The sequence below is a fragment of the Lolium rigidum genome, unplaced genomic scaffold (genome assembly GCF_022539505.1).
Source record: "Lolium rigidum isolate FL_2022 unplaced genomic scaffold, APGP_CSIRO_Lrig_0.1 contig_62197_1, whole genome shotgun sequence".
Taxonomy (NCBI): domain Eukaryota; kingdom Viridiplantae; phylum Streptophyta; class Magnoliopsida; order Poales; family Poaceae; genus Lolium; species Lolium rigidum.
Window position 1 is genome coordinate 1 of NW_025901156.1, and position 21,673 is coordinate 21,673.

At 47.2% G+C, this 21,673-nt stretch overlaps 3 protein-coding genes across 3 annotated transcripts; all 3 read left to right on the plus strand.

The window, feature by feature from the left end:
- The first annotated feature begins 4,079 nt into the window (after positions 1-4,079).
- Positions 4,080-11,687, plus strand: LOC124681955 (F-box/LRR-repeat protein 3-like). Its single transcript, XM_047216725.1, has 8 exons — positions 4,080-4,162; positions 8,089-8,836; positions 9,504-9,632; positions 9,751-9,855; positions 9,989-10,382; positions 10,497-10,921; positions 11,010-11,261; positions 11,503-11,687. The coding sequence occupies exons 1-8, from the start codon at positions 4,080-4,082 to the stop codon at positions 11,581-11,583; spliced, it is 2,217 nt and encodes a 738-aa protein (XP_047072681.1). The 3' UTR covers positions 11,584-11,687.
- Positions 11,688-12,311: 624 nt separating this feature from the next.
- LOC124681956 (probable protein phosphatase 2C 73) lies at positions 12,312-15,193 on the plus strand. Its single transcript, XM_047216726.1, has 5 exons — positions 12,312-12,776; positions 13,260-13,610; positions 13,874-13,991; positions 14,086-14,309; positions 14,562-15,193. The coding sequence occupies exons 1-5, from the start codon at positions 12,600-12,602 to the stop codon at positions 14,979-14,981; spliced, it is 1,290 nt and encodes a 429-aa protein (XP_047072682.1). The 5' UTR covers positions 12,312-12,599; the 3' UTR covers positions 14,982-15,193.
- A 792-nt stretch (positions 15,194-15,985) lies between these two features.
- On the plus strand, positions 15,986-18,109 carry LOC124681953 (cation/H(+) antiporter 15-like). The gene has a single exon (XM_047216724.1). The coding sequence runs from the start codon at positions 15,986-15,988 to the stop codon at positions 18,005-18,007; it is 2,022 nt and encodes a 673-aa protein (XP_047072680.1). The 3' UTR covers positions 18,008-18,109.
- The last annotated feature ends 3,564 nt before the right edge of the window (positions 18,110-21,673 follow it).

The window sequence follows — 21,673 nt, forward strand, 5'->3', positions numbered from 1 at the left end:
GACCATTCTTTTACTTTTATTGTTGAGTCGGTTCACCTATTTCTCTCCACCTCAAGAAGCAAACACTTGTGTGAATCTGTGCATTGATTCTTACATATTTGCATATTGCATTTGTTATATTGCTTTGCATTGACAATTATCCATGAGATATACATGTTACAAGTTGAAAGCAACCGCTGAAACTTAATCTTCTTTTGTGTTGCTTCAATGCTTTTACTTTGAATTATTGCTTTATGAGTTAACTCTTATGCAAGACTTATTGATGCTTGTCTTGAAGTGCTATTCATGAAAAGTCTTTGCTATATGATTCGAGTTGTTTACTCATGTCATTACCATTGTTTTGATCGCTGCATTCTCTACATATGCTTTGTACAAATAGTATGATCAAGTTTATGATGGCATGTCACTCCGAAATTATCTTTGTTATCGTTTTACCCGCTCGGGACGAGCGAGAACTAAGCTTGGGGATGCTGATACGTCTCCAACGTATCGATAATTTCTTGTGTTCCATGCCACATTATTGATGTTATCTACATGTTTTATGCACACTTTATGTCATATTCGTGCATTTTCCGGAACTAACCTATTAACAAGATGCCGAAGTGCCGAGTTCTCGTTTTCTCGCTGTTTTTGGTTTCGAAATCCTAGTAACGAAATATTCTCGGAATCGGACGAAATCAACGCCAAAGATCTTAGAATCCCCGGAAGCATCCGGAACACACCGAGAGAGGTCGGAGGGGGCCACGGGGCCACCAAACCCTAGGCTGGCGCGGCCGGAGGGGGGCCGCGCCGCCCTATGGTGTGGCCCCCCTGTCGACCCTCCTGCGCCGCCTCTTCGCCTATATAAAGCCCCTGGATCAGAAAACCCGATACCAATTGACGAAACCCACAGAAACCTGCCAGAGCCGCCGCCATCGTGAAGCCAAGATCTGGGGGACAGGATCTCTGTTCCGGCACGCTGCCGGAGCGGGGAAGTGCCCCCGGAAGGCTTCTCCATCGACACCGCTGCCATCTCCACCGCCATCTTCATCACCGCTGCTGCTCCCATGAGGAGGGAGTAGTTCTCCATCGAGGCTCGGGGCTGTACCGGTAGCTATGTGGTTCATCTCTCTCCTATGTAGTTCAATACAATAATCTCATGAGCTGCCCTACATGATTGAGATTCATATGATGATGCTTGTAATCTAGATGTCATTATGCTAGTCAAGTGAGTTTTACTTATGTGATCTCCGGAGACTCCTCGTCCCACGTGTGTAAAGGTGACAGTGTGTGCACCGTGTGGGTCTCTTAGGCTAGATTTCACAGAATACTTATTCACTGTTGAATGGCATAGTGAGGTGCTTATTTATATCTCTTTAAGATTGAAGCATGTTGTATCACAATTTATCCATGTGCTACTCTAGTGATGTGTTATTAAAGTAGTTTTATTCCTCCTGCATGTGTGCAAAGGTGACAGTGCGTGCACCGTGTTAGTACTTGGTTTATGCTATGATCATGATCTCTTGTAGATTATGGAGTTAACTATTGCTATGATAATATTGGTGTGATCTATTCCTCCTACATATGCATGAAGGTGACAGTGTGCATGCTATGCTAGTACTTGGTTTAGTAGCGTTGATCTATCTTACACTAAAGGTTACTTAAACATGAGCATTATTGTGGAGCTTGTTAACTCCGGCATTGAGGGTTCGTGTAATCCTACGCAATGTGTTCATCATCCAACAAAAGTGTAGAGTATGCATTTATACTGTTCTGTTATGTGATCAATGTTGAGAGTGTCCACTAGTGAAAGTGTAATCCCTAGGCCTTGTTCCTAAATACTGCTGAGTTACTACTGCTTGTTTCTTGTTTCTATGCGTTACTACTTCGCTGCAATACCACCACCATCAACTACACGCCAAGCACTTTTACGGCTCCGTTGCTACTTGCTCATACTTATTTATACCACCTGTATTTCACTATCTCTTCGCCGAACTAGTGCACCTATTTGGTGTGTTGGGGACACAAGAGACTTCTTGCTTTGTGGTTGCGGGGTTGCATGAGAGGGATATCTTTGACCTCTTCCTCCCTGAGTTCGATAAACCTTGGGTATCCACTTAAGGGAAACTTGCTGCTGTTCTACAAACCTCTGCTCTTGGAGGCCCAACACTGTCTACAGGAAAGGAGGGGGAACGTAGACATCACTTACCGTAGACACTTGACCCAGGTTGGGCAAGCGGTGGGGTGGGGATCCCATTCTAATTCCCCACGGTAAGTGGTCTATGATGGGTTGCAGCTACCGGCGAAGGAGTTTGGTTAACGAGTCCCAAACTGTTGTCGTGGTCGGGGTCCATCCTTAATTGGTGTAAGAGGACCGACGAGGACCCAGGGTCGGGGTATGCAACAAAGGGTGGGTGTGTGAGGTAGCGGAGGAACATGATTGGCTAGACCTTATACCGGGCCTCACACCAAAGGAAGTGTGGACGGGAACATATGCCCGGTTGGCACCAAGGTTAAGATCTCTTATGGGTAAAGCAACACACCTCTGCAGAGTGTAAAGAACCGTGACCTGTCACTCCCTGTTCCGGGATATGGAAGCTGCGAACGCTGCTGGGAAAGGAGCTCCATGAAGTTCTAGTAAACCGGTGAAGGCTGACGGACATAGTTCTTCTGAATAAAAGCAATCTCTTGAAGAAATGATTATGAAAACCTGCATTGGTATTAGACTTTCTGGTCTAATGCTATAGCTAGTGCATTAAACACCTCTTTCCTATAATGAACTTGTTGAGTACGCTCGTACTCATCCCACTCTTAAATCCCCTGCTTAGGTATGAAGGCATCGAAGGAGGATCTACAGTGCAACTTGAAGGCCGAGGAGTCAACTACTTCAAGAGACAGGAACCTGTCAGAGGAGTCCAACACCACATCCCACAAGAAGAAAACCTAGTTTAGCCATAGAAGGGAACTAGCTTCCTAAACCTAGCTCCTATTTAGCTAGAATCTATTCATAGCCCCTATAGCTAGTCAAATACTCTACAAATAGAGTTCGTGATAGGATTAGACTACGAGTCGTTCTTCTGGAGTTTATTTGCAGTTTTACCTCATTGTAAAGTAGGAGGCTGTGATGATCTTATGTAACTGAGTCGATGTTGTAATTCTATAGACATGCCTTGGACCCGCATATGTTTCTGTTGTACCACTCTGAGCGATATAATACCCGTGGAACTATGTTTCATTGGTGTTATATCAGACTTGCATACTACACCATGCAGTGGTATGCCGGGTCACCACAGACGTGCCATCTCCTTGTGGTCTAGGAGATTTGTAGGCGAGCATTTGAATGCTTTCTGCACAACTCTATCTAAGACGTAGTTCATATTTCTAAGTTTGGTCTGCATACATGATAGGCAACAAGCTAAGGTATTAAAAAAAAGACACCAACAAAGTATAGTAACAGATAAATATACCACAAGCATGATATTTTAGTAACCGCAAGCCTGAGTGGCATCACAAGTTTCTTCTAATTGGACATTTCCCAAAAAGGCACATGCAAAGTGATCCCCCAAATTTAATTTCTTAACCAACCCCTTGGCCTTATTGAGTGTGCCAAATCATGGAGGTAGATGTAGAAGTGGCCAAAGTCGATGATCTTTTCATCATTCATTTCATCTCCAGTTTTGCCGCCGTAGGCATATATTTTATTGTTGTGTAACTCGGAATCTGACTTCGAGACATAATTTTTTTTTTATCATTTACAACATATGGAGTTCTCCGTTGAGGGCCTAACTTGACAACTCTTCTCTGTTTCAGAACTGATGTGCAATTGTTGGAGTCGTTTGGTGAAATGGTTACTTCTTTTTCGTCATGGCCCTTTCGAGTGGATGGTGTTCTTATGTGCATTTCAATGATAGCACAAATTTTGTCAAGGTAGTCATGGCTGCCCTTGTTGCTGGAGATTACAACGGCTACTTCCATTGGTGCAACTGGTTCCCGCTCTTTGATGCCAGATGCGGTTTCAAAGGAGGGGCGATATCTATGAGCTCTCGTCAGTACGTAAGTATGCTTTGATATGGTAAGAACCAATCATTTATGGAATCGCAATGGATGCTTTCAAACGATTGAAGCATTCTGGTATCCGGTCATTCATAAAATCCTTGGCGCTAAATGCGCATTTGACATTTGTGTTTTTTTTTCGGCTCCGTATCGTCCATGACACCAAATTGTTGACTTCTTTCTAGGGCAGAAAACGTGCTTAGGTGCCCTACATCTGCGTATTTGAATTTTGCGGTTTGCGATATCTGCTAGAGTTGCTCTAATATTTTGATTCAAAGTCCTCAATATGTGCAGTAGATTCTACCCCCTCCGCTTTATCTAATACGAATATATGTACACATGAAAGTCATTTACATCGCTAAGCCTCCCGCGCTTTCTCATCACCACCTACGTGGGGAGTCGGTAGTCGAATTATTTCCGTCTCCTTTATTTATTTTCCAGCTGAACTCCTAACTTCCAGTATTTTCTAATGGTTCGATTCAAAGTCCTCAATATCTGCGCTTGATTCTACCCCTCCACTTTATCTAAATACGAATATATATACACATAAAAACGTGCCTAGATGTATACATATCTACACAAATTTAGGACACTTATATTTTTAAAACAAAGGTAATACTAGTCTCTCCAAGGTCTTGTCTAACTGAAAAACCAGCACACGACTTGGGCAGAAGGAGAATGCCGAACTGTGAAAAAGGACCGGATACGTGGTGCAATCCTAGACATGCATGGGGTCTTGGAGGTCGAGGTCGTCCTCTCACTAGTCCTTATCCTCGCCCGCAGGCAACTGGCATGGCGTGGACGTGACAGTGGTCGGACGGCGACAACGGACCCACGAGGCCAGAAGGAGCCTTCCCGGGAAGCGGCCGCCGCGAGGAAAGGCTATCGGACAATTTCCTATCGCGAAAAAGGACGGAGGGGGCGAGAGAGTCCAGATCAGATCAGCACAGGTGTGAGCTGTTCCCATATCGTATCGTTCCTTCTGGGAGAGTGCTTATCAGGGCGAGGTGCGACCTGAGGACGCGCTAGTACTGAACGGAATAGGTCCTTTTTCGGTACGGCACTGGCAACCCGCACTCCACGTCTCCACGCAGGCGTCAGCTAGTGGATGAGGAGTATCTTTCTACCGGAACTTCTTCTTTTTCTACTCCAGCAAAAAACAAAGGACATCACCACCGCCCACCCCATGCATCATGCATGTGAAGTGACCCACTCCAATAATTCCTATACATTAATATTTTTATTTATCTACTCTCTTCGTCCATAAATAGATATTTGAGGTTTATTTAAATCTAAATATATCTATGCACTAAATAGCATATACATACATCTTGATTTAAACAAATCTCAGACATCTATTAATAGACAGAGGTACTAGTATACTTTTTTTTTTCAAAATTTCTCTGATCTGTTAAAAATCATCAGCATTAGTACAAAGAGATTTAAAAGTAGTAGAAAAAATGCAAATAGGTCTTTGGATAACCTAATGACGACTACAATCAGTACCATGAGCCGAAGGTGGGCCGCCATCCCCGCCCCTCCATCACCGGAGCATGGCAAAGCTTATCATATTACAACTTGATGTACCAAACATACGGGAAGTCGTCGGCCTAAGGCCGCAAAGGACCAACACACCAAAGCAGTGGCCATCGCCATCGATGACAATCGTAGATCAGATGAGACTGGCCTGAAAAGACACCGAGGAACAAGAAAACCGACCGGATCCCACGAGATCAGGCAGACACATGACTCCACGCGCCGCCTCAGCAACACTTGAGCGAGGATTGAGCGGTGAGAGCCTTATTCTGATTTCAGGGTGTAGCCGCCGCCTCAGCATCCCGAAGAAGACACTGGAAAATTGGCTAAACAAAGAACGGAAAACCTCCTCTCGGCGAGATGCCATGGTCTGTCATACCTCCAAGGCCCAATGTCACCGGAGGTGAAGGGGACCGGCGACATCGCCTGTGAGAGAGATGAAACCCTAGATGGGTTTTGGTTGTTGCCTCTCATCGCATGCGAGAGAGATGAAACCCTAGATGGGTTTTGGTTGTTGCCTCTCATCGCCTTCTCTGATTACGTATGTAGTAGAGATGTAACTGTGTCATTATTAAGGCAATCTCTCCTCTTTTAGGAAAATGCACTAACTTTTCTTAAATGATGATGCCATCGAAAGAAAGTGCATTTAAAAAAAAAAACTAAAGACGTGGTAGATAGAACCCTAATAGTGACCCACCTGCAGCTCTAACTTATAGCTCCTAGTTTCTTGATCAAACTATTACTACCTCATTTTCGTATTTCTTGGCAATTTCTCGTTGTTTTAGTTAATTAACTAATGTTCCATAATTATTGTCGTAGTTTTAGTTCAAACTTAGACACTAAATACGAAATGGCATTGGGTACAAAGAATGATGGAGTATACAAAATTTCCTTTTAGAAAGTAAGCTAGATTTATTGGAAGGTAAGAAAAAGCAATATTCCCAATTGAGGTTGGTTCATGACAATATGGATACTTTTCATTGTAAAGGACAAGCTAAAATTTAGGTACGGGCATAATTCTCTAGAGTCGAATTTAGGTAGCGGCACACAGAAACCTCACTTTTCCAGATTCCCAGCCTAGTGGTGACCGATAGCTTATTGTTCCCATCGTCTCTTTTCTGACTTTCTTTTAGCGTGGAAGTGGAGCCATCAAGAGGCTGGTCCTCAATCGACAGGTACCTAACATGCAACCCGTGCCTTGCTAGCCATGCCACCAAATAACAGAAAATCATGGACTTAATCCTGTTTTTTCTAAGCAACGTGGGGCTTGTGTTAAAATGATGTTGTGTGTCGAATTTTAACTTGAGAATCTATCTAAAAAATTGCAATTTCAAACAAAAGAAGTGTGATGGACTAAAATTAACTCTACCCCTTCTTTCGTTGATAGTATAATTTTATTTTATGTAATTTAGCCAAATCAAGACGTTGTGAGTTTTCAAGCTTTTCAGGTGGTAGTATATAATAAGTAATAGGGAAAATTTACTACAGGACACCGTTATTTTACGTCGTTTGCTAAGACACACCGCCCGATTGTGTCTTTACTAGGTACCATTACAATTTTATGGCACATTTATCAAAACACACCACATGTCAAAAAACCGAAAGATTTGCACTTCTTCTTCAAAACCAGTCAAAGCATGGTCATCCCAGCCAAAATTGGAAAAAAAAATCCCTTTTTTGATAGATGGTGTGTTCTAAAAAATATGTCACAAAATTATATTGTTATCTAACAAATACACAATCCAACAGTGTGTTTTAACAAACACCTAAAAATAAAGATATCATGTAGCAAATTTTTCCTTAAATACTACCTCTGTCCCTTTTTAGATGTAAATTTTTTGTCTAAATTTGAATGTATTTAGATATTTTTTAGGCATAGATACATCCAAATTTAAACGAACCACTGGATATCTATTAGCGGACGGAGGTAATAATATTTCTGGAAGAATTGTTTAAGGTGATAACTGGACCTTGGAAGCGAGTCCACGCAGTCCCCAGTGTGTGCCGTCCCCAGGTAGTACGGGGCCAGTCAAATGCAACAAACACACTTCCCTTTTCTCACTCTATTCCATCCTCACCCAACACAACGACATCTCACGCCCCACCACATCCTGTACCACAATGACGCGGGTAAGGACCAAACCTGGTACGTCTAGCGAAGTCGCATCGTACTCGTCCGGCTGTACGATCCGTTCCGTTCCGTCCCTCCCCCGCATCGTACCCTCCCCGCTCACCTCGCTATCCCCGCCTACTTTTCCCTATTTCCCATTCTGCCCCTCCCTGTACTGCTCCGTACCGTCCTTTCCCTGCCCCACAATGACCACACTACCCTCGGTCGTTACCCGTACTTCCATGCCAGAGCAGCCCAGAACGGGAACCTGCCAGTGGCAAATATGGAAACAGCGCTGAGCGTCTCGCGAAAAATGGGACGATGCAGTGCAGGGGATAATCACGTCATTTAGGCTCCTCCTTCTTCCCTCTTCTTCTCCTTCCTTCCTCTTGGTTGTTGCGTATCCGCAGCCAGCCATTGCCTCCGTTCTTGTTCTTGCCGGGAGCCAAACCAACTGCCTCAACCATGGCCATGCCGACCCACACCCATCTCCCCAAGCGCCGCCGCCTCTCCCCTTCCCCGGCCACGGCCACGGTCACGGTCGCAGCCGCGCCGCTCGACTCCCTGGCCGACGAGCTCCTCTTCTTGATCCTGGACCGGGTCGCAGCCGCCGACCCGCGCGCGCTCAAGTCCTTCGCCCTCGCCTCGCGCGCCTGCCGCGACGCCGAGTCGCGCCACCGCCGCGTGCTCCGCCCCTACCGCGCGGACCTCCTCCGCGCGGCCCTCGCGCGCTACCCCTCCACCACCCACCTCGACCTCACCCTCTGCCCGCGCGTCCCCGACTCCGCCCTCTCCTCCGCGGCCCTCTCCTCCGCGCCCCTCCGCGCCGTCGACCTCTCCCGCTCGCGCGGCTTCGGCGCGCGGGGCCTCGCCGTCCTCTGCACCGCCTGCCCGGCCCTCGCCGACCTCGACCTCTCCAACGGGGTCGACCTCGGGGACGCGGCGGCCGCCGAGGTGGCGCGCGCGCGCGGCCTGCGCAGGCTCTGCCTCTCGCGCTGCAAGCCCGTCACGGACATGGGGCTCGGCTGCGTCGCCGTCGGATGCCCGGACCTCCGGGAGGTCGCGCTCAACTGGTGCCTCGGGATCACCGATTTGGGGGTCAGGTTTCTCGCCCTCAAGTGCAAGAAACTCGTCTCCCTCAATCTCTCCTACACCATGGTCAGCGACACTGCCATCTTTTCTTCTTGATCTCTCCTCTCTCTCTGTCTCGCCATTACGTTCCGTTCCGTTTCTTGGTTCCCCAATTCATGCGTTTCTTGATTTCAGGAACACTTTTATTTAGCAATTAAAGAGAGAGTTGATTTCGGTGCTTTCTTGGAAATTTTAGATGCGCTCTGTGTCGGACGTGAATCTTTCCATAAGAAATGAGAATGCGGCGGGATGTGGATCTCTTCTGTAGTTTCCCCGTACCAATAACCCATTCGATCTTGAACATAGGAGATAGGTGAACCCACAACTGTCTGGTGTTTTTAGCGCCTCTTTTTTTTGGCCAGAAATGCCCAGGGTATTGGACTGTAGCAGGATTTTCTTTTCTAGATATATGCAGATGCTTCTATCTATCCTTAGTGACTATGCATCTCACATGATCTTTACCTCAGCCTTTTTAGGATGATAAACACTAAGCCGCTAGTTTCAGCATTTTATGGGGTAATTTCTATCAAAAGATTTGGATTGTTTCAGCGAAAAACCTTTTCTTGACATCTGCAAATGCTTTTTCAGGACGAGAGTCAGTAGTTGGCTAGTTTCTGTTGAGATGCAAATCAGGCAAACACACTATGGATAACACACTATTTTTGGTCTAACAGATACCCCTCTTGCTTTGCAGATCTCCAAAGATTGCCTTCCAGCCATCATGAAGCTACCAAACCTTGAGGTGTTGTCACTGGTGGGGTGTGTTGGAATTGATGATGATGCCCTTGCTAGTCTTCAGAACGAATGCAGCAAATCACTACAGGTAACCATCTAGCTAGGCCATTTTGTTTCACTCTTGAGTGATATCACCGTGGCCTTCAACAAAGTTTACCTGCTATTTCTGGCCAATGAACTTGAGAATAACACTTCTAATCTTGCAGGTGCTTGATATGTCAAACTGTCAGAATGTCACCCATGAGGGAGTTTCGTCAGTAGTGAAGGCAATGCCAAATCTTTTGGAGTTGAATCTGTCATACTGCTGTCATGTAAGTATCTATTCACAGTAGCATCACCTGGGCGCATAACTTGATCTTCTCCACCTGGGCATAACTTGATCTTCTCCACCTGGTCATAACTTGATCTTCTCCAGTTTGTTTGACAATTCTTCATTTTTGGCAGGTTACTCCTTCTATGGGAAAATGCTTCCAAATGATTCCTAAGTTGCAGACCCTGAAATTGGAAGGCTGCAAATTCATGACCGATGGACTCAAATACATTGGAATTTCTTGTGCTTCTTTAAGAGAGTTGAGCCTGAGCAAGTGCTCCGGATTGACAGACACTGATCTTTCTTTCGTCGTATCAAGACTAAAGAGTTTGTTGAAGCTGGACATTACTTGCAATCGCAATATCACTGATGCTTCACTAGCTGCCATCACTAGCTCATGCCCTTCCCTCATCTCTCTCAAAATGGAGTCTTGTAGCCATGTTTCAAGTGAAGGGCTGCGAATGATTGGGAAGCGCTGTTCCCAGTTGGAAGAGTTAGACATCACTGACAGTGATTTGGATGATGAAGGTTTGTACCGAACTTCAAATATCTGACTACCTTTTGGCAAATGGACACCAAATTAATTGTTTCTGGTAACACCAACCATAGAGTATTAACCGTGGTGAAATATTTCCTGTGCAGGTTTGAAAGCTCTCTCTGGATGCAGCAAGCTTTCAAGCTTAAAAATTGGTATATGCATGAAGATAAGTGATGAAGGCCTTATGCACATCGGCAAGTCTTGCCCAGAACTCCGAGATATTGATCTGTACAGGTCTGGGGCCATTAGTGATGAGGGGGTTACTCAAATCGCTCAAGGTTGTCCAATGCTAGAGTCTATCAACCTGTCCTACTGTACAGAAATAACAGACCTTTCGTTGGCTGCGCTCTCAAAATGTGCAAAACTGAACACACTAGAGATCCGTGGCTGCCCCAGTGTTTCATCTGCCGGGCTCTCAGAAATAGCAACTGGATGCAGGCTACTTGCCAAGCTCGATATCAAGAAGTGCTTTGCGATCAATGACGTGGGGATGCTTTTCCTTTCCCAGTTCTCTCATAGCCTCCGTCAGGTACTAGTCTTTTCTATTATTTTGGTAAACAAAAAGGTATTAATACCAGGTTCAGAATTGCGTTGCTAACATCGCTACATCATGACAGATAAACCTGTCGTATTGCTCAGTCACCGACATTGGACTTCTGTCCCTCTCTAGCATATGCGGGCTGCAGGGCATGACCATTGTGCACTTGGCTGGTATTACGCCCAATGGCTTGACGGCTGCTCTGATGGTCTGTGGTGGTTTGAAGAAGGTGAAGCTCCACGCAGCATTCAGATCTATGATGCCTCCACACATGGTCAATGTCGTTGAGGCTCGCGGCTGTATTTTCCAGTGGATTGATAAACCATTCCAGGTAATTTATTTGTCCCCATTAAGTTTGAATTGTTTTTTCTAGCAACACCTCTCATCTGTCATTTATTTTGTATCTAAACTGCAGCTGTAACGACATAGTTTGTAACAACATTGGTGTGGAGAAAACATTAAGTTGAATTGCTGTTACTATTAACATCTATCATCTGTCTTTCCTTAGATAATCAAGTAAACTGCAGCTGTAACAAGATAGTTTCTAACATTATTTATGTGGTTATTTTCAGGTTGAGCAAGAACGTTGCGACATATGGAAACAACAGTCTCAGGACGTGCTAGTGCCCCTTCCATCCTACAGAATCATCTGAAACTTCGGCCACCTCAATTGGCGCTGCGACGGAGTAGTGTACCGATGCTTTGTCAGAACAACAATGTTGTATGTTGCATTCAGTTTGTTCTTTTGTTGTGTTGTATAGTACTCCCTCCGTTCCTTTTTAATTGACTCAAATTTAGTACAAAATTATACTAAATTCGAGTCAATTAAAAAAGAACGGAGGGAGTAGTAGTGTACATGAGAAGCAGAGGGATAAATCAAAGAGAGATAGCTGTAGTTTTGGCCTGTGGTTCGTAAAAACCCATTGTGAATAATATGATGAAAAGTATGCAGAGTTTGATTACTTGTCCAATGTGTTTCTCATCCTTGGTGTCTTTGTTGTGAATGCTGGAATGAGGTGTTTGGTCTTTTCAGTGAACTAGACTCCTGTGTTTTCCTGCTGTCCAATTCTCAAATCATGCATCTTGTGGCATGCTGCAAAGTGCATGCCACAATTTGAGAAGAAAATGGAAGGAAGCAGGTTTTGCTCGACTCCAATTAACTGTTGATTCTTCTGTCTGAAGGCAGATGGTGGCAACCGACAGCTGCTACCTGCAATTGTTGCTGGAGCTCGGAATTCATGGAGGTGGTAGCCTGGTAGGCGACCGGCGAGAGGCAGGCACCAAGTGCGTTATGGCAATGCGAACTCGAAGGAAAGGTTTACCGGTGAGCATCTGAGGGCCAGTGAGATGCGCATTGAAGAGGGTGACGGGGCGAGATGGGGCAGGCAGGCATCACGATGAATGGCGCCAACAGCTACGGGCAACAGCTGCAGAGGAGCATTGAATGCACCCGCGTCACCACCATTAGCGGCGTCCGTCTCCATCTACCCCGAGCCCAGGACGGGGGGCGCCCATGTCCTCTCGCCATTAATGGCCCTAGCGCTATAAAAATGGCAGGATAAACACTCTCACGCGCACAGACGCGCGCATTAAACTCGCAGATGCCCATCCCGGCCCTCCCGTGTACTAGTGCCTGGAGCCTGGAGGAGGAGCTAGAGGCTAGCTAGCAATGGGGATCTGCTGCAGCAGGGAAGGAGGGAGGGAGGAGCTGGAGGAGGCGGAGGGGTGGTTCCCATGGAAGCACGACGACTTCTTGCAGGAGCAGCTCTCCGGCGCCGCCGGGGTGTCCATGCACACCAAGCAGGGCTGGAAGGGCGTCAACCAGGACGCCATGGCTGCCTGCCAGGTAAGGTCCAACCTTTCCTTTGCTTCTACCCACGCCATTGCAGTGTCAACCTGATTATTACATGTTTTTCTGTCGAAATAAAACTTGATTGCTTTTGAGAAGAACGGCATGGATCCATGCATCTCTGCTAGCTTTTGCTCAAACTGAGAATCTTGCTGGTAAATTACCTGAATTTCTTTAGCGGCCCATGTGTATGTACTTAGGGCATCTTGATTCCTCACCATTGGCCTGGATTAATTAGCATCTGCAATGCACTTCGATGCCTTTATTGCTCACCTCACCACTGTACTAATATATACAGTAGCACAGCATGAATGCAATATGAGATTCAGCAGGAAACGCTAGAATTCTGGCAAATATCACTATGGCCTAACTAGATTAGCATATCTAACTGCAAGTGTAAAATTTTGATAGTGCCACCTTTTTTGTGCACAAATTTCCTACTTGAGATGTAAGATAATCTTAATGTGCCAAGATGATCAGGACTTTGCTGGCCACAAGGGCCAGATCTTCTGCGGGGTCTTCGACGGGCACGGGCCCCTCGGCCGTGAAGTCGCCCGGCATGTCCGTGACGCCCTCCCGGCGAAGCTGTCCTCCGTTTTGGCGGCACCAAAAACCGAAGAGGACGCCCCCTCAAGCAACGCCGACCTAGATTCGTTCGACAAGTCGGATGATTCCACCACCTTTAGCGACACGAGCGACGAGAGCCAGCTGATCTCTTCATGGAAGAGCTTGATCGTGAAGGCTTTCGAGGACGTCGACCAGGAGCTGAGGCAGCATTCTGGGATTGACTGCATTTGCAGTGGCACAACTGCTGTCACCGTCGTTAGGCAGGTAATGCTGTTACTACTACTGTTGCACTTGCAACGGCCTTCATTCTGATTTGCTAAGTAAGTAGTACTAGACTATAGCTACACCAATGCTAGAGGTTAGCAAGCTTCTGAAATTGCTGAAATTTGGAATGTTTGTTTCAGTCATAGGTTCTAAACCAAACAATAAGAGTATAAGACATCATGGCAAAATTCAGAACTATCACAATCTTAGCCTCTCCTGTCCCCTAGAGATTAACAGTTATTATTGTTGTTATGTGTATACAGGGTGATCACCTAATAATTGCCAATCTAGGCGATTCACGCGCTGTTCTTTGCGCGCGCGATAGCAAGGACCGCCCGGTTTCGGTGCAGCTCACAACCGACTTGAAACCAGATCTTCCAGGTCAGACTCTGAATTTCTCTGTCATACTTCTCTGCGGGTATGTATGTACATCTATTAACTGCAACTTCCAATGTATCTACTGGACTTGCCATAGGTGAAGCTGAGAGGATCCTGAGTTGCAAGGGGAGAGTCTTTGCCATGGACGATGAGCCTGATGTGCCTAGGCTGTGGTTGCCAGACCAGGACGCTCCGGGCCTCGCCATGGCCAGGGCTTTCGGGGACTTCTGCCTCAAGAACCATGGCCTGATCTGCACACCAGAAGTGTACTACAGGAAGTTGTCTGAAAAAGATGACTTCTTGGTGCTTGCCACTGATGGGGTAAGAAGAGTGATTTTTTTCTTTTAGGTTGGCAGGTTCATTCGGTTCTAGTTTCCTGTCCATTTCAGTTCAATCATTGCCTCATCCTCCTTTCATAATTAATTAACAAGAAAAGTTTCTGGCATTATTCTAAATGAAGTTAACATAAATTAGGTCAAACAAAGCCTTTATGATTAGAATGGCGAATCAAGCAACTGTTAACTGAATCAGACTTGTCTTCATCTGTTCTTATCTAATCACACTGTGTTGCAGATATGGGACGTGCTATCCAACAAGGAGGTGGTCAAGATCGTCTCGTCGGCCTCTGACCGCTCAAAGGCGGCGAAGCAGCTCGTGGACCGGGCGGTTCACGCGTGGCGTCGCAAGTTCCCGACATCGATGGTTGACGACTGCGCGGCTGTCTGCCTCTTCCTGAAGCCAGCCATTTCATCCGAGGAAGAAAGCACGATCAAGCCGCCTCACGCATCCGTCCTATCCTTCACGGGGAGCTTCCGCAAGGCTCTGAGCGGCGGGGGTGAGGCGGAGGAGGGGACGGCGGTGTGGAAAGCGTTGGAGGGGGTGGCTCGGGTGAACTCGGTGATCAGGCTGCCGAGGATGTTGAGCCGGCGGTGGCGGTCGGGGTCGATGGATGAAAACAATACCGACCAAGAATCATCCAAGACTGATCATTGACTGATGGATTCATGCAATTAAGGCTTACATGGCCAAAATTTATGGATATTTTAGAACTTGATTGATAGTTTGATGCACCATGTTCACGCAAATCAGGCTGTTCAGATTGGATGTTAATTTGATTGTCATGTACACTCGTTGGGTTTAGTGTGATTTCTGATACCACCTGGACATGATTGAAATTTGGAATAGATTCAGCTGTTGTTCGCCTCGTAGAGTTTATGCTGTGCAGCAATTACTGGTTTAAGAGTGGCTTGCTCTGCTGATCGATCGGTTGTTTGAATGAGTGGCTGGGTCTGCATTTGCTGGGCGGGGTGAAATTGGGAATGAATTCAAAGAATAATTTCGCGCCAATTTGCTGTGGCCGAACCGTGGATTGTCGTGTTTGGGGAACCGGAGAGAACTGAATTGAATTTGGGGAGCAGGAGAAGAGTTCAATCTCCTCCTCTACTCTCCCTCTCGTCCACACGGCTAAGAATAGCTCGCCTGCTCGAGCTCGACCAGAACCAGACACGCACGGATGTCGTCCTCACCACCGCCACCACTCGCTTGCATTGCATTTGCATGCATTGCTAGCTCAGGCTCGGAGCTCCACCAAGCACGGAACCATGGACGCGGACGCGGCCGTGAACCTGACGGCTGCCGCGGCGGAGGCCACGGAGACGGTGAAGCCGGTGGCGGCGGCGTGCTACGACAACAACCTGGTGAACTCGCAGGGCATGTTCCTGGGGGACGAGCCGCTGCGCTTCTCCCTCCCGCTCCTCCTCATCCAGGTCTCCCTCATCCTCCTCCTCTCCGCCGCCGCCCACCACGTGCTCCGCCGCCTCGGCCAGTCCCGCTTCGTCACCCACATGCTCGTCGGCGTCCTCCTCGGCCCCTCCGTGCTCGGGCGCAACCACGAGCTCCGCGGCGTGCTCTTCTCCGAGCGCGGCACCTACATCCTCGAGAGCGTCTCCCTCGTCGCGCTCATCCTCTTCTTGTTCTCCATGGGCGTCAAGACGGACATGAGCCTGCTCCGCCGCCCCAGCGGCCGCGCCGTCGCCGTCGGCCTCGCCGGCTCCGTCGTCCCGCTCGCCATCACGTTGCCGGTGTTCCACGTGCTCCAGCCCACGCTCCCGGACGACCTCCGAGGCTCGTCGCTCATCACCGAGATCGCCGTTCGCCTCTCCCTCTCCTCCTTCCCAGTCATCGCCGACGCGCTCGCCGAGCTCGACCTTCTCAACTCCGAGCTTGGTCGCATCGCGCTCACCGCCTCTCTCATCACCGACGTCACTTCCTGGTTCCTCCGCGCCTGCTTCGCGGCCACGTTCCTCATCACGCAGGCCAAGTCCCCCGTGTTCACGGCCAAGATCCTCGCCTCCTTCGTCGCTTTCGTCCTCTTCGTCGCCTTCGTGGCGCGCCCCGCCGGCCGGTACATCGCCTACAAGCGCACCCCGGCGGGAGACCTCCTCTCCGAGGGCTCCTTCGTCGTGGTGGTGATCGCGGCGCTGCTGTCGGCGCTGGTGACGGACGTCATCGGGTTCAAGTACATGATCGGGCCCATGATGTTGGGGCTTGCGCTCCCGGGCGGCATGCCGATCGGCGCCACCATGACGGAGCGGCTCGACTCCTTCTTCATCGCGCTCTTCCTCCCCGTCTACATGGCGCTCGCCGGCTACCGCACCGACTTATCGGAGCTGGGCGCCCACGAGGAGAAATGGTGCGCGCTGGAGCTCTTCGTGGCGCTCTGCGTCGCCGGCAAGATGGTGGGCTGCATCGCCGCGGGGCTCTTCTTCGCCATGCCGATCGGCGAGGCCACGGCGCTGGCGCTCATGCTTAATATCCGGGGCATCGTGGAGGTGGCCGCCATCAACAACTGGGGCGACACCATGAAGGCCTCGGCGGAGCACTATTCGACGCTGACGCTATCCATGGTGCTCATCACGGCGGTGGCCACGCCGCTCATCAAGCTCCTCTACGACCCGACAGGGAGGTTCGCGCGCGCCAAGCGGCGGACAATGGAGGGCGCGCGGCCCAACGCGGAGCTCCGCGTGATGGCCTGCCTCTACACGGAGGACCACGCCGCGCCGCTCATCGACCTCCTGGAGGCCTCCGGTGCCAACCGCGACTTCCCCGTCTCCCTCATCGTGCTCCACCTCACCGAGCTCGTCGGCCGCGCCGCCTCTGTGCTCAAGCCCCACAAGAAGTCCTCCTCCTCCACCTCGAACTCGCCATCGGACCGCATCGTGAACGCCTTCCGCCACTTCGAGCAGCAGGTGTCTCCGGGGGCGGTGACGGTGAGCCCCTACGTGGCCCAGTCCCCCTACAGCTCGATGCACCACGACGTGTGCTCGCTGGCGCACAGCAGGAAGGCCAACCTCATCCTCCTCCCGTTCCACAAGTCCTCCGACGGCGCCCGGAGCACGGCCAACAACGCCGTCCGCGCCGCTAACCGCGCCGTGCTCCAGTACGCGCCCTGCTCCGTGGCCATCCTCGTGGACCACGGCCTGGCGGCCGGGTCGGCGTGCGCGACGGCGTCCAACAGGAACCTGCTGCAGAGGGTGGCGCTCTACTTCCTGGGTGGACCCGACGACCGGGAGGCCCTGGCGTACGCTGCGAGGATGCCGGAGAGCGGCGGGACGGCGGTGACGGTGGTGCGGTTCAAGCTGCGGAACTGGGTGGGCATGGGCGGGCGCGACGAGGTGAGGGACGAGGAGGTGCTTCAGGAGTTCTGGCAGAGGTACCGGGACGACGAGAGGGTGGTGTACGTGGAGAAGACGGTGGAGGACGGCGAGGGGACGGCGTCGGTGGTCAGGTCCATGAGCGACAAGTTCGACCTGCTGATCGTCGGACGGCGAGGGGAGGACAGGGACCTCGAGGGGTCCGCGCTCACCAGCGGCCTCTCGGAGTGGAGCGAGTGCCCGGAGCTCGGGGTGCTCGGCGACATGCTCGCCTCCGCGGAGTTCGCGTCCAAGGTGTCCATCCTCGTTATCCAGCAGCAGGCCGCGCCGATTAACGCCGCCGGCGCCGGAGAGGCCGATCATTAACAGTAGGGACTGATTCGACAGTGGTTCGTCGCTACATTGTTTCTTTTCTTGTTCAATATGTACTCTAGTGACTTTTGTTTATCTGTAGCACGACATAGAGCAAACCTCTTGTTGCGTTTTCTGTGGAATTTGTTGTACTAACAAAATTGTGAGACGAAGATGATAGATGCATTGTTCTTACCCAGGTCCCGCAAAATTCGTTCTCAGTTCAGAAGTATAGAATGACCATCATATGACTGAAACGAATGTCAGCCTTCGCGTCACTTTGTGTCTCGTACTGAAGTGCGGTTGCGCAAACAAAAATTCAACCTCACAAAAAATGAGCCTAAAATACTATAAATAATGGGATGGATAGTTCGTTTGGTTGCATCGTGATTCATGCATATGAGTTATAAGTTAATTTACAACTAAGTATTTTCAGTTGTAATTAGAGTTGCAACTGAGATTTTTCAGTTGGAAGTGGAGATGCAACCACTGTTCAAAAAATCGTCCGATTCAACGATTAATCGCTACTTGATAGTCACCGATTAGCCGATTATCTCATTTATCGCCCGATTAATCGACTGATTTGCCTAATAATCGCTAATCACCAGCCGATCGAGTTGATAGCAATAAGCGATTTCCTCAGCATTGGATGCAACTAAGAAGAATATTGCGGATCGTAAGATTTTCTTCGTGGTTCATGCTACTTGTGAGTTACAACTGAGAATGAAGTTAGTACTTAGAGAGAAATAATCACACCTATAAATAATGGCAAATTTGGCAGCTGGCAGTTTTTCTTTTTGAATATTATCATCGCTATAAAATTTGACCGGCTCACGACACATTAGTTCCGTGGGGTTAAATCCTAGCGATTGCTCAATAAAATTCTCCTAATAATAACTACTTTCCTCGTTTCCCTTGCAAAAAACTACTTCATCCGTTCCTATATGTAATTAAAATCTAGTTTTGTCTAAGTCAAGTATTTTTAAGTTTAACCATATTTATAGAAAATTCTAATATTTACACGATACGAAAATATAGTTAATGATGAATTTAATAAAACTAAATTATTGTTCTAGATGTGTTTACATATTTTACTGTGAATTTGATTAAACTTAAAGTGGTTTGACTTAGGATAGAACTATTCCTTTAAATGTTTTAGAACATGGGGAGTATAAAGTAAAACAAACCAATGTTAAAATTCAAAAGTTGACTTTTTTTCTTCTTTTTCAAAAAGGGGAGTCACCCGGCCTCTGCAACAGATTGGTGCAGAAATACTTTTATGTCATAATTCATAGTTCATAAGGGTTTACATCTCAACCATCAAAGAGGGACGATACAAAAATCAGCTATGAGAATATCATCCTATTAGAAATCCACCAACCAACCAGCTTAATAAATCACGAGCAACCACCAGCAATCGGTTGTATCCAATAACAATAAACCCACCTGGTCCTCAAGGAGAAGGAATCTCCATAGTTGTATTCAATGTAAATCCAAGTGGATAATTAACCTACAGAAAAGTTGAAGGTCAAGTATTGTTAAAAATATTGATATTTCTACAATTTCAAATTAACCAACATCACATAAGTGACTCAGAAACTATTTAACATGTTCAGAAGTCACTCTTGAAAACTATCGAACAAAAAAAGTGATTGTAACTTCACAAATTTCATGTGTCATTCCTGTCAAGAAGAAGGAGAGAAACTCAAATTTTTAGATAACATATGTTGGTGCCCATACATTTCAAATAACTTATATAACATGCCAAAAGTACCAATTAGTTGTCAACATACATTTTTCATGCCTTACAGGCAAGAATTGTAGCACAACAAATGTAACAATGATTGTGCAAAATAATAATAAAATGAACAATAAAACATTATGTATGAAGAAGATTTTTTCGGGAGAAAACCGAGAAGAAGTAAGAAAATTTTACCAATTTTTAAGACTGTGTTGCCGGTAAGCCGACCAATATAGAGGTATCCCTGTTTGGAAAGTTAGTTCCTCACGCTGGCACCTAGTGGGGGTCTAGCTAGGCGCTCCTTACCTTCTCTAGTGTTTGACTTCATTGTTCCTCCCTCCTTGCCTAGACCCCGTTAGGTTGCACCTAATCCTACTTGATTCGATCTGAAGATCGTCCAAAGATGTCCCTGGTATGAGTAATGCGTTGTTGACACGACATAGTTTCAAGGACCCTGTTTCGAGGATCAATTCATCAACACGACGTGGCTCTGAAAGGCAAAGATTTGTTCCAACTGTTACGCTCCTCTCCTTCCGCTCCATTCCTAATTTATGTCAATGTCTCCTCCTCCTTTTGAGTCAAAAGCTAAAGCGTGTGCTGTCAAGTGAATCCACCTTGCCTCCTGTTGAAGAGTGATGCTCTATTTACAAGAAAAGATGTGACAAATTATGTGCCATGACACAAGACAAGTTATACTTATGCCCTTACTTAAGGGATTTGGTGCCCAAGAGGCAATAATAAAGGAATATTTATCATCACCAATCCATGTTCATGGTAATGTTTATATACCATGCTTATTGTATTATCCGAAAATATAATACATGTGTGGAATATGGACACAATGTGTCCCTCTATACTAGTTCATGAAATAAGTGTAGGTTATTGGTTTCCATAGCCATGGACATAGTGTCACTTATTAGTGAGTTCATATTATTAAGGAGAATAATATGATGGACTTGACCTAATCAAACCATATCAATTGATCTCGTTACATAGTTCTAATTGCGAACATTTCCCGTTGTCATCTATACTATTCCTTTGAACATGAGATTATACAATTCCCGAGTATTGGAAGAATGCATAGCTTGTTGCAAACTTCACTTTGTAATTGGGTGATTATAAAGATATCTTGCATGTGTTCCATAAGATACTTGTTGGGTTGTATGTTATTAAGAGTGGGATTTGCCTCCAAGTAACGGAAAGATTCTCTAGGCCCTCCCGGTAATACACACTCAATCGCTTGCAAGCACGTGACTACGTCACATGAGGGTGCGCTATTACGACGAGAAAAGAGTACTTACCTGTAATGAGATAAGAACAAGGTATGAAGGTACCAATGCTCAAATCTCGGGTAACTAAGATATCACAGGACATGGGAATTATATATGAATGACATAAGTGGTTCACTAGATAAGATCATCGTTGAATATGTCGGGGTTAATATGGATCTCCATATCCTTCTATTAACCACTGGCTATGGACATAGTCATGTCTGCATAATCGCGATCCCGTAGGGTGACACACTTAAGGTTCGACGCCGCTAGGGATAGAGAGATATCAAGTGCAGTATTTTTGGTGTCCCAAAAGGGTGTGTTGTCCAGTGAAGCCACCTCGCCTCCTCTTGAAGAGTGGTGATCTATTTATAGGGTAAAGATGTGAGAAATTGCATGACATTCCACTAGACAAGTTATATTTATGCCTTACCTCCTTCACATGTCAAATGTAGCTAGGTAATCTATGGAAATGAATATCCTCTTATCATATGGGAGATTGTTTTTGGTTGTTCTTATCCATAATGACCATTTACATTTGCGTGCCTAAAGATTTGGGCATGCGAATTTATGTCCTCGATGGTTTTCCCTTCTCTCGTCTTCTTGAGGGTGTTTTGCCGTTTGGATCACTTATGCTATTCATATGTAGATTCCATCAATACCACATAT

Excerpts from the sequence above, each read along its gene's own strand:
- LOC124681955 (XM_047216725.1), top strand. The coding sequence starts at position 4,080 with ATGGATGCTTTCAAACGATTGAAGCATTCTGGTATCCGGTCATTCATA. Across the intron at positions 9,856-9,988 it reads ATCTGTCATACTGCTGTCAT|GTTACTCCTTCTATGGGAAA; the intron begins GTAAGTATCTAT and ends CATTTTTGGCAG. Across the intron at positions 10,922-11,009 it reads TCTCTCATAGCCTCCGTCAG|ATAAACCTGTCGTATTGCTC; the intron begins GTACTAGTCTTT and ends ACATCATGACAG.
- LOC124681953 (XM_047216724.1), top strand. The coding sequence starts at position 15,986 with ATGAGCCTGCTCCGCCGCCCCAGCGGCCGCGCCGTCGCCGTCGGCCTC.
- LOC124681956 (XM_047216726.1), top strand. The coding sequence starts at position 12,600 with ATGGGGATCTGCTGCAGCAGGGAAGGAGGGAGGGAGGAGCTGGAGGAG. Across the intron at positions 12,777-13,259 it reads ACGCCATGGCTGCCTGCCAG|GACTTTGCTGGCCACAAGGG; the intron begins GTAAGGTCCAAC and ends CAAGATGATCAG. Across the intron at positions 13,992-14,085 it reads CTTGAAACCAGATCTTCCAG|GTGAAGCTGAGAGGATCCTG; the intron begins GTCAGACTCTGA and ends GACTTGCCATAG.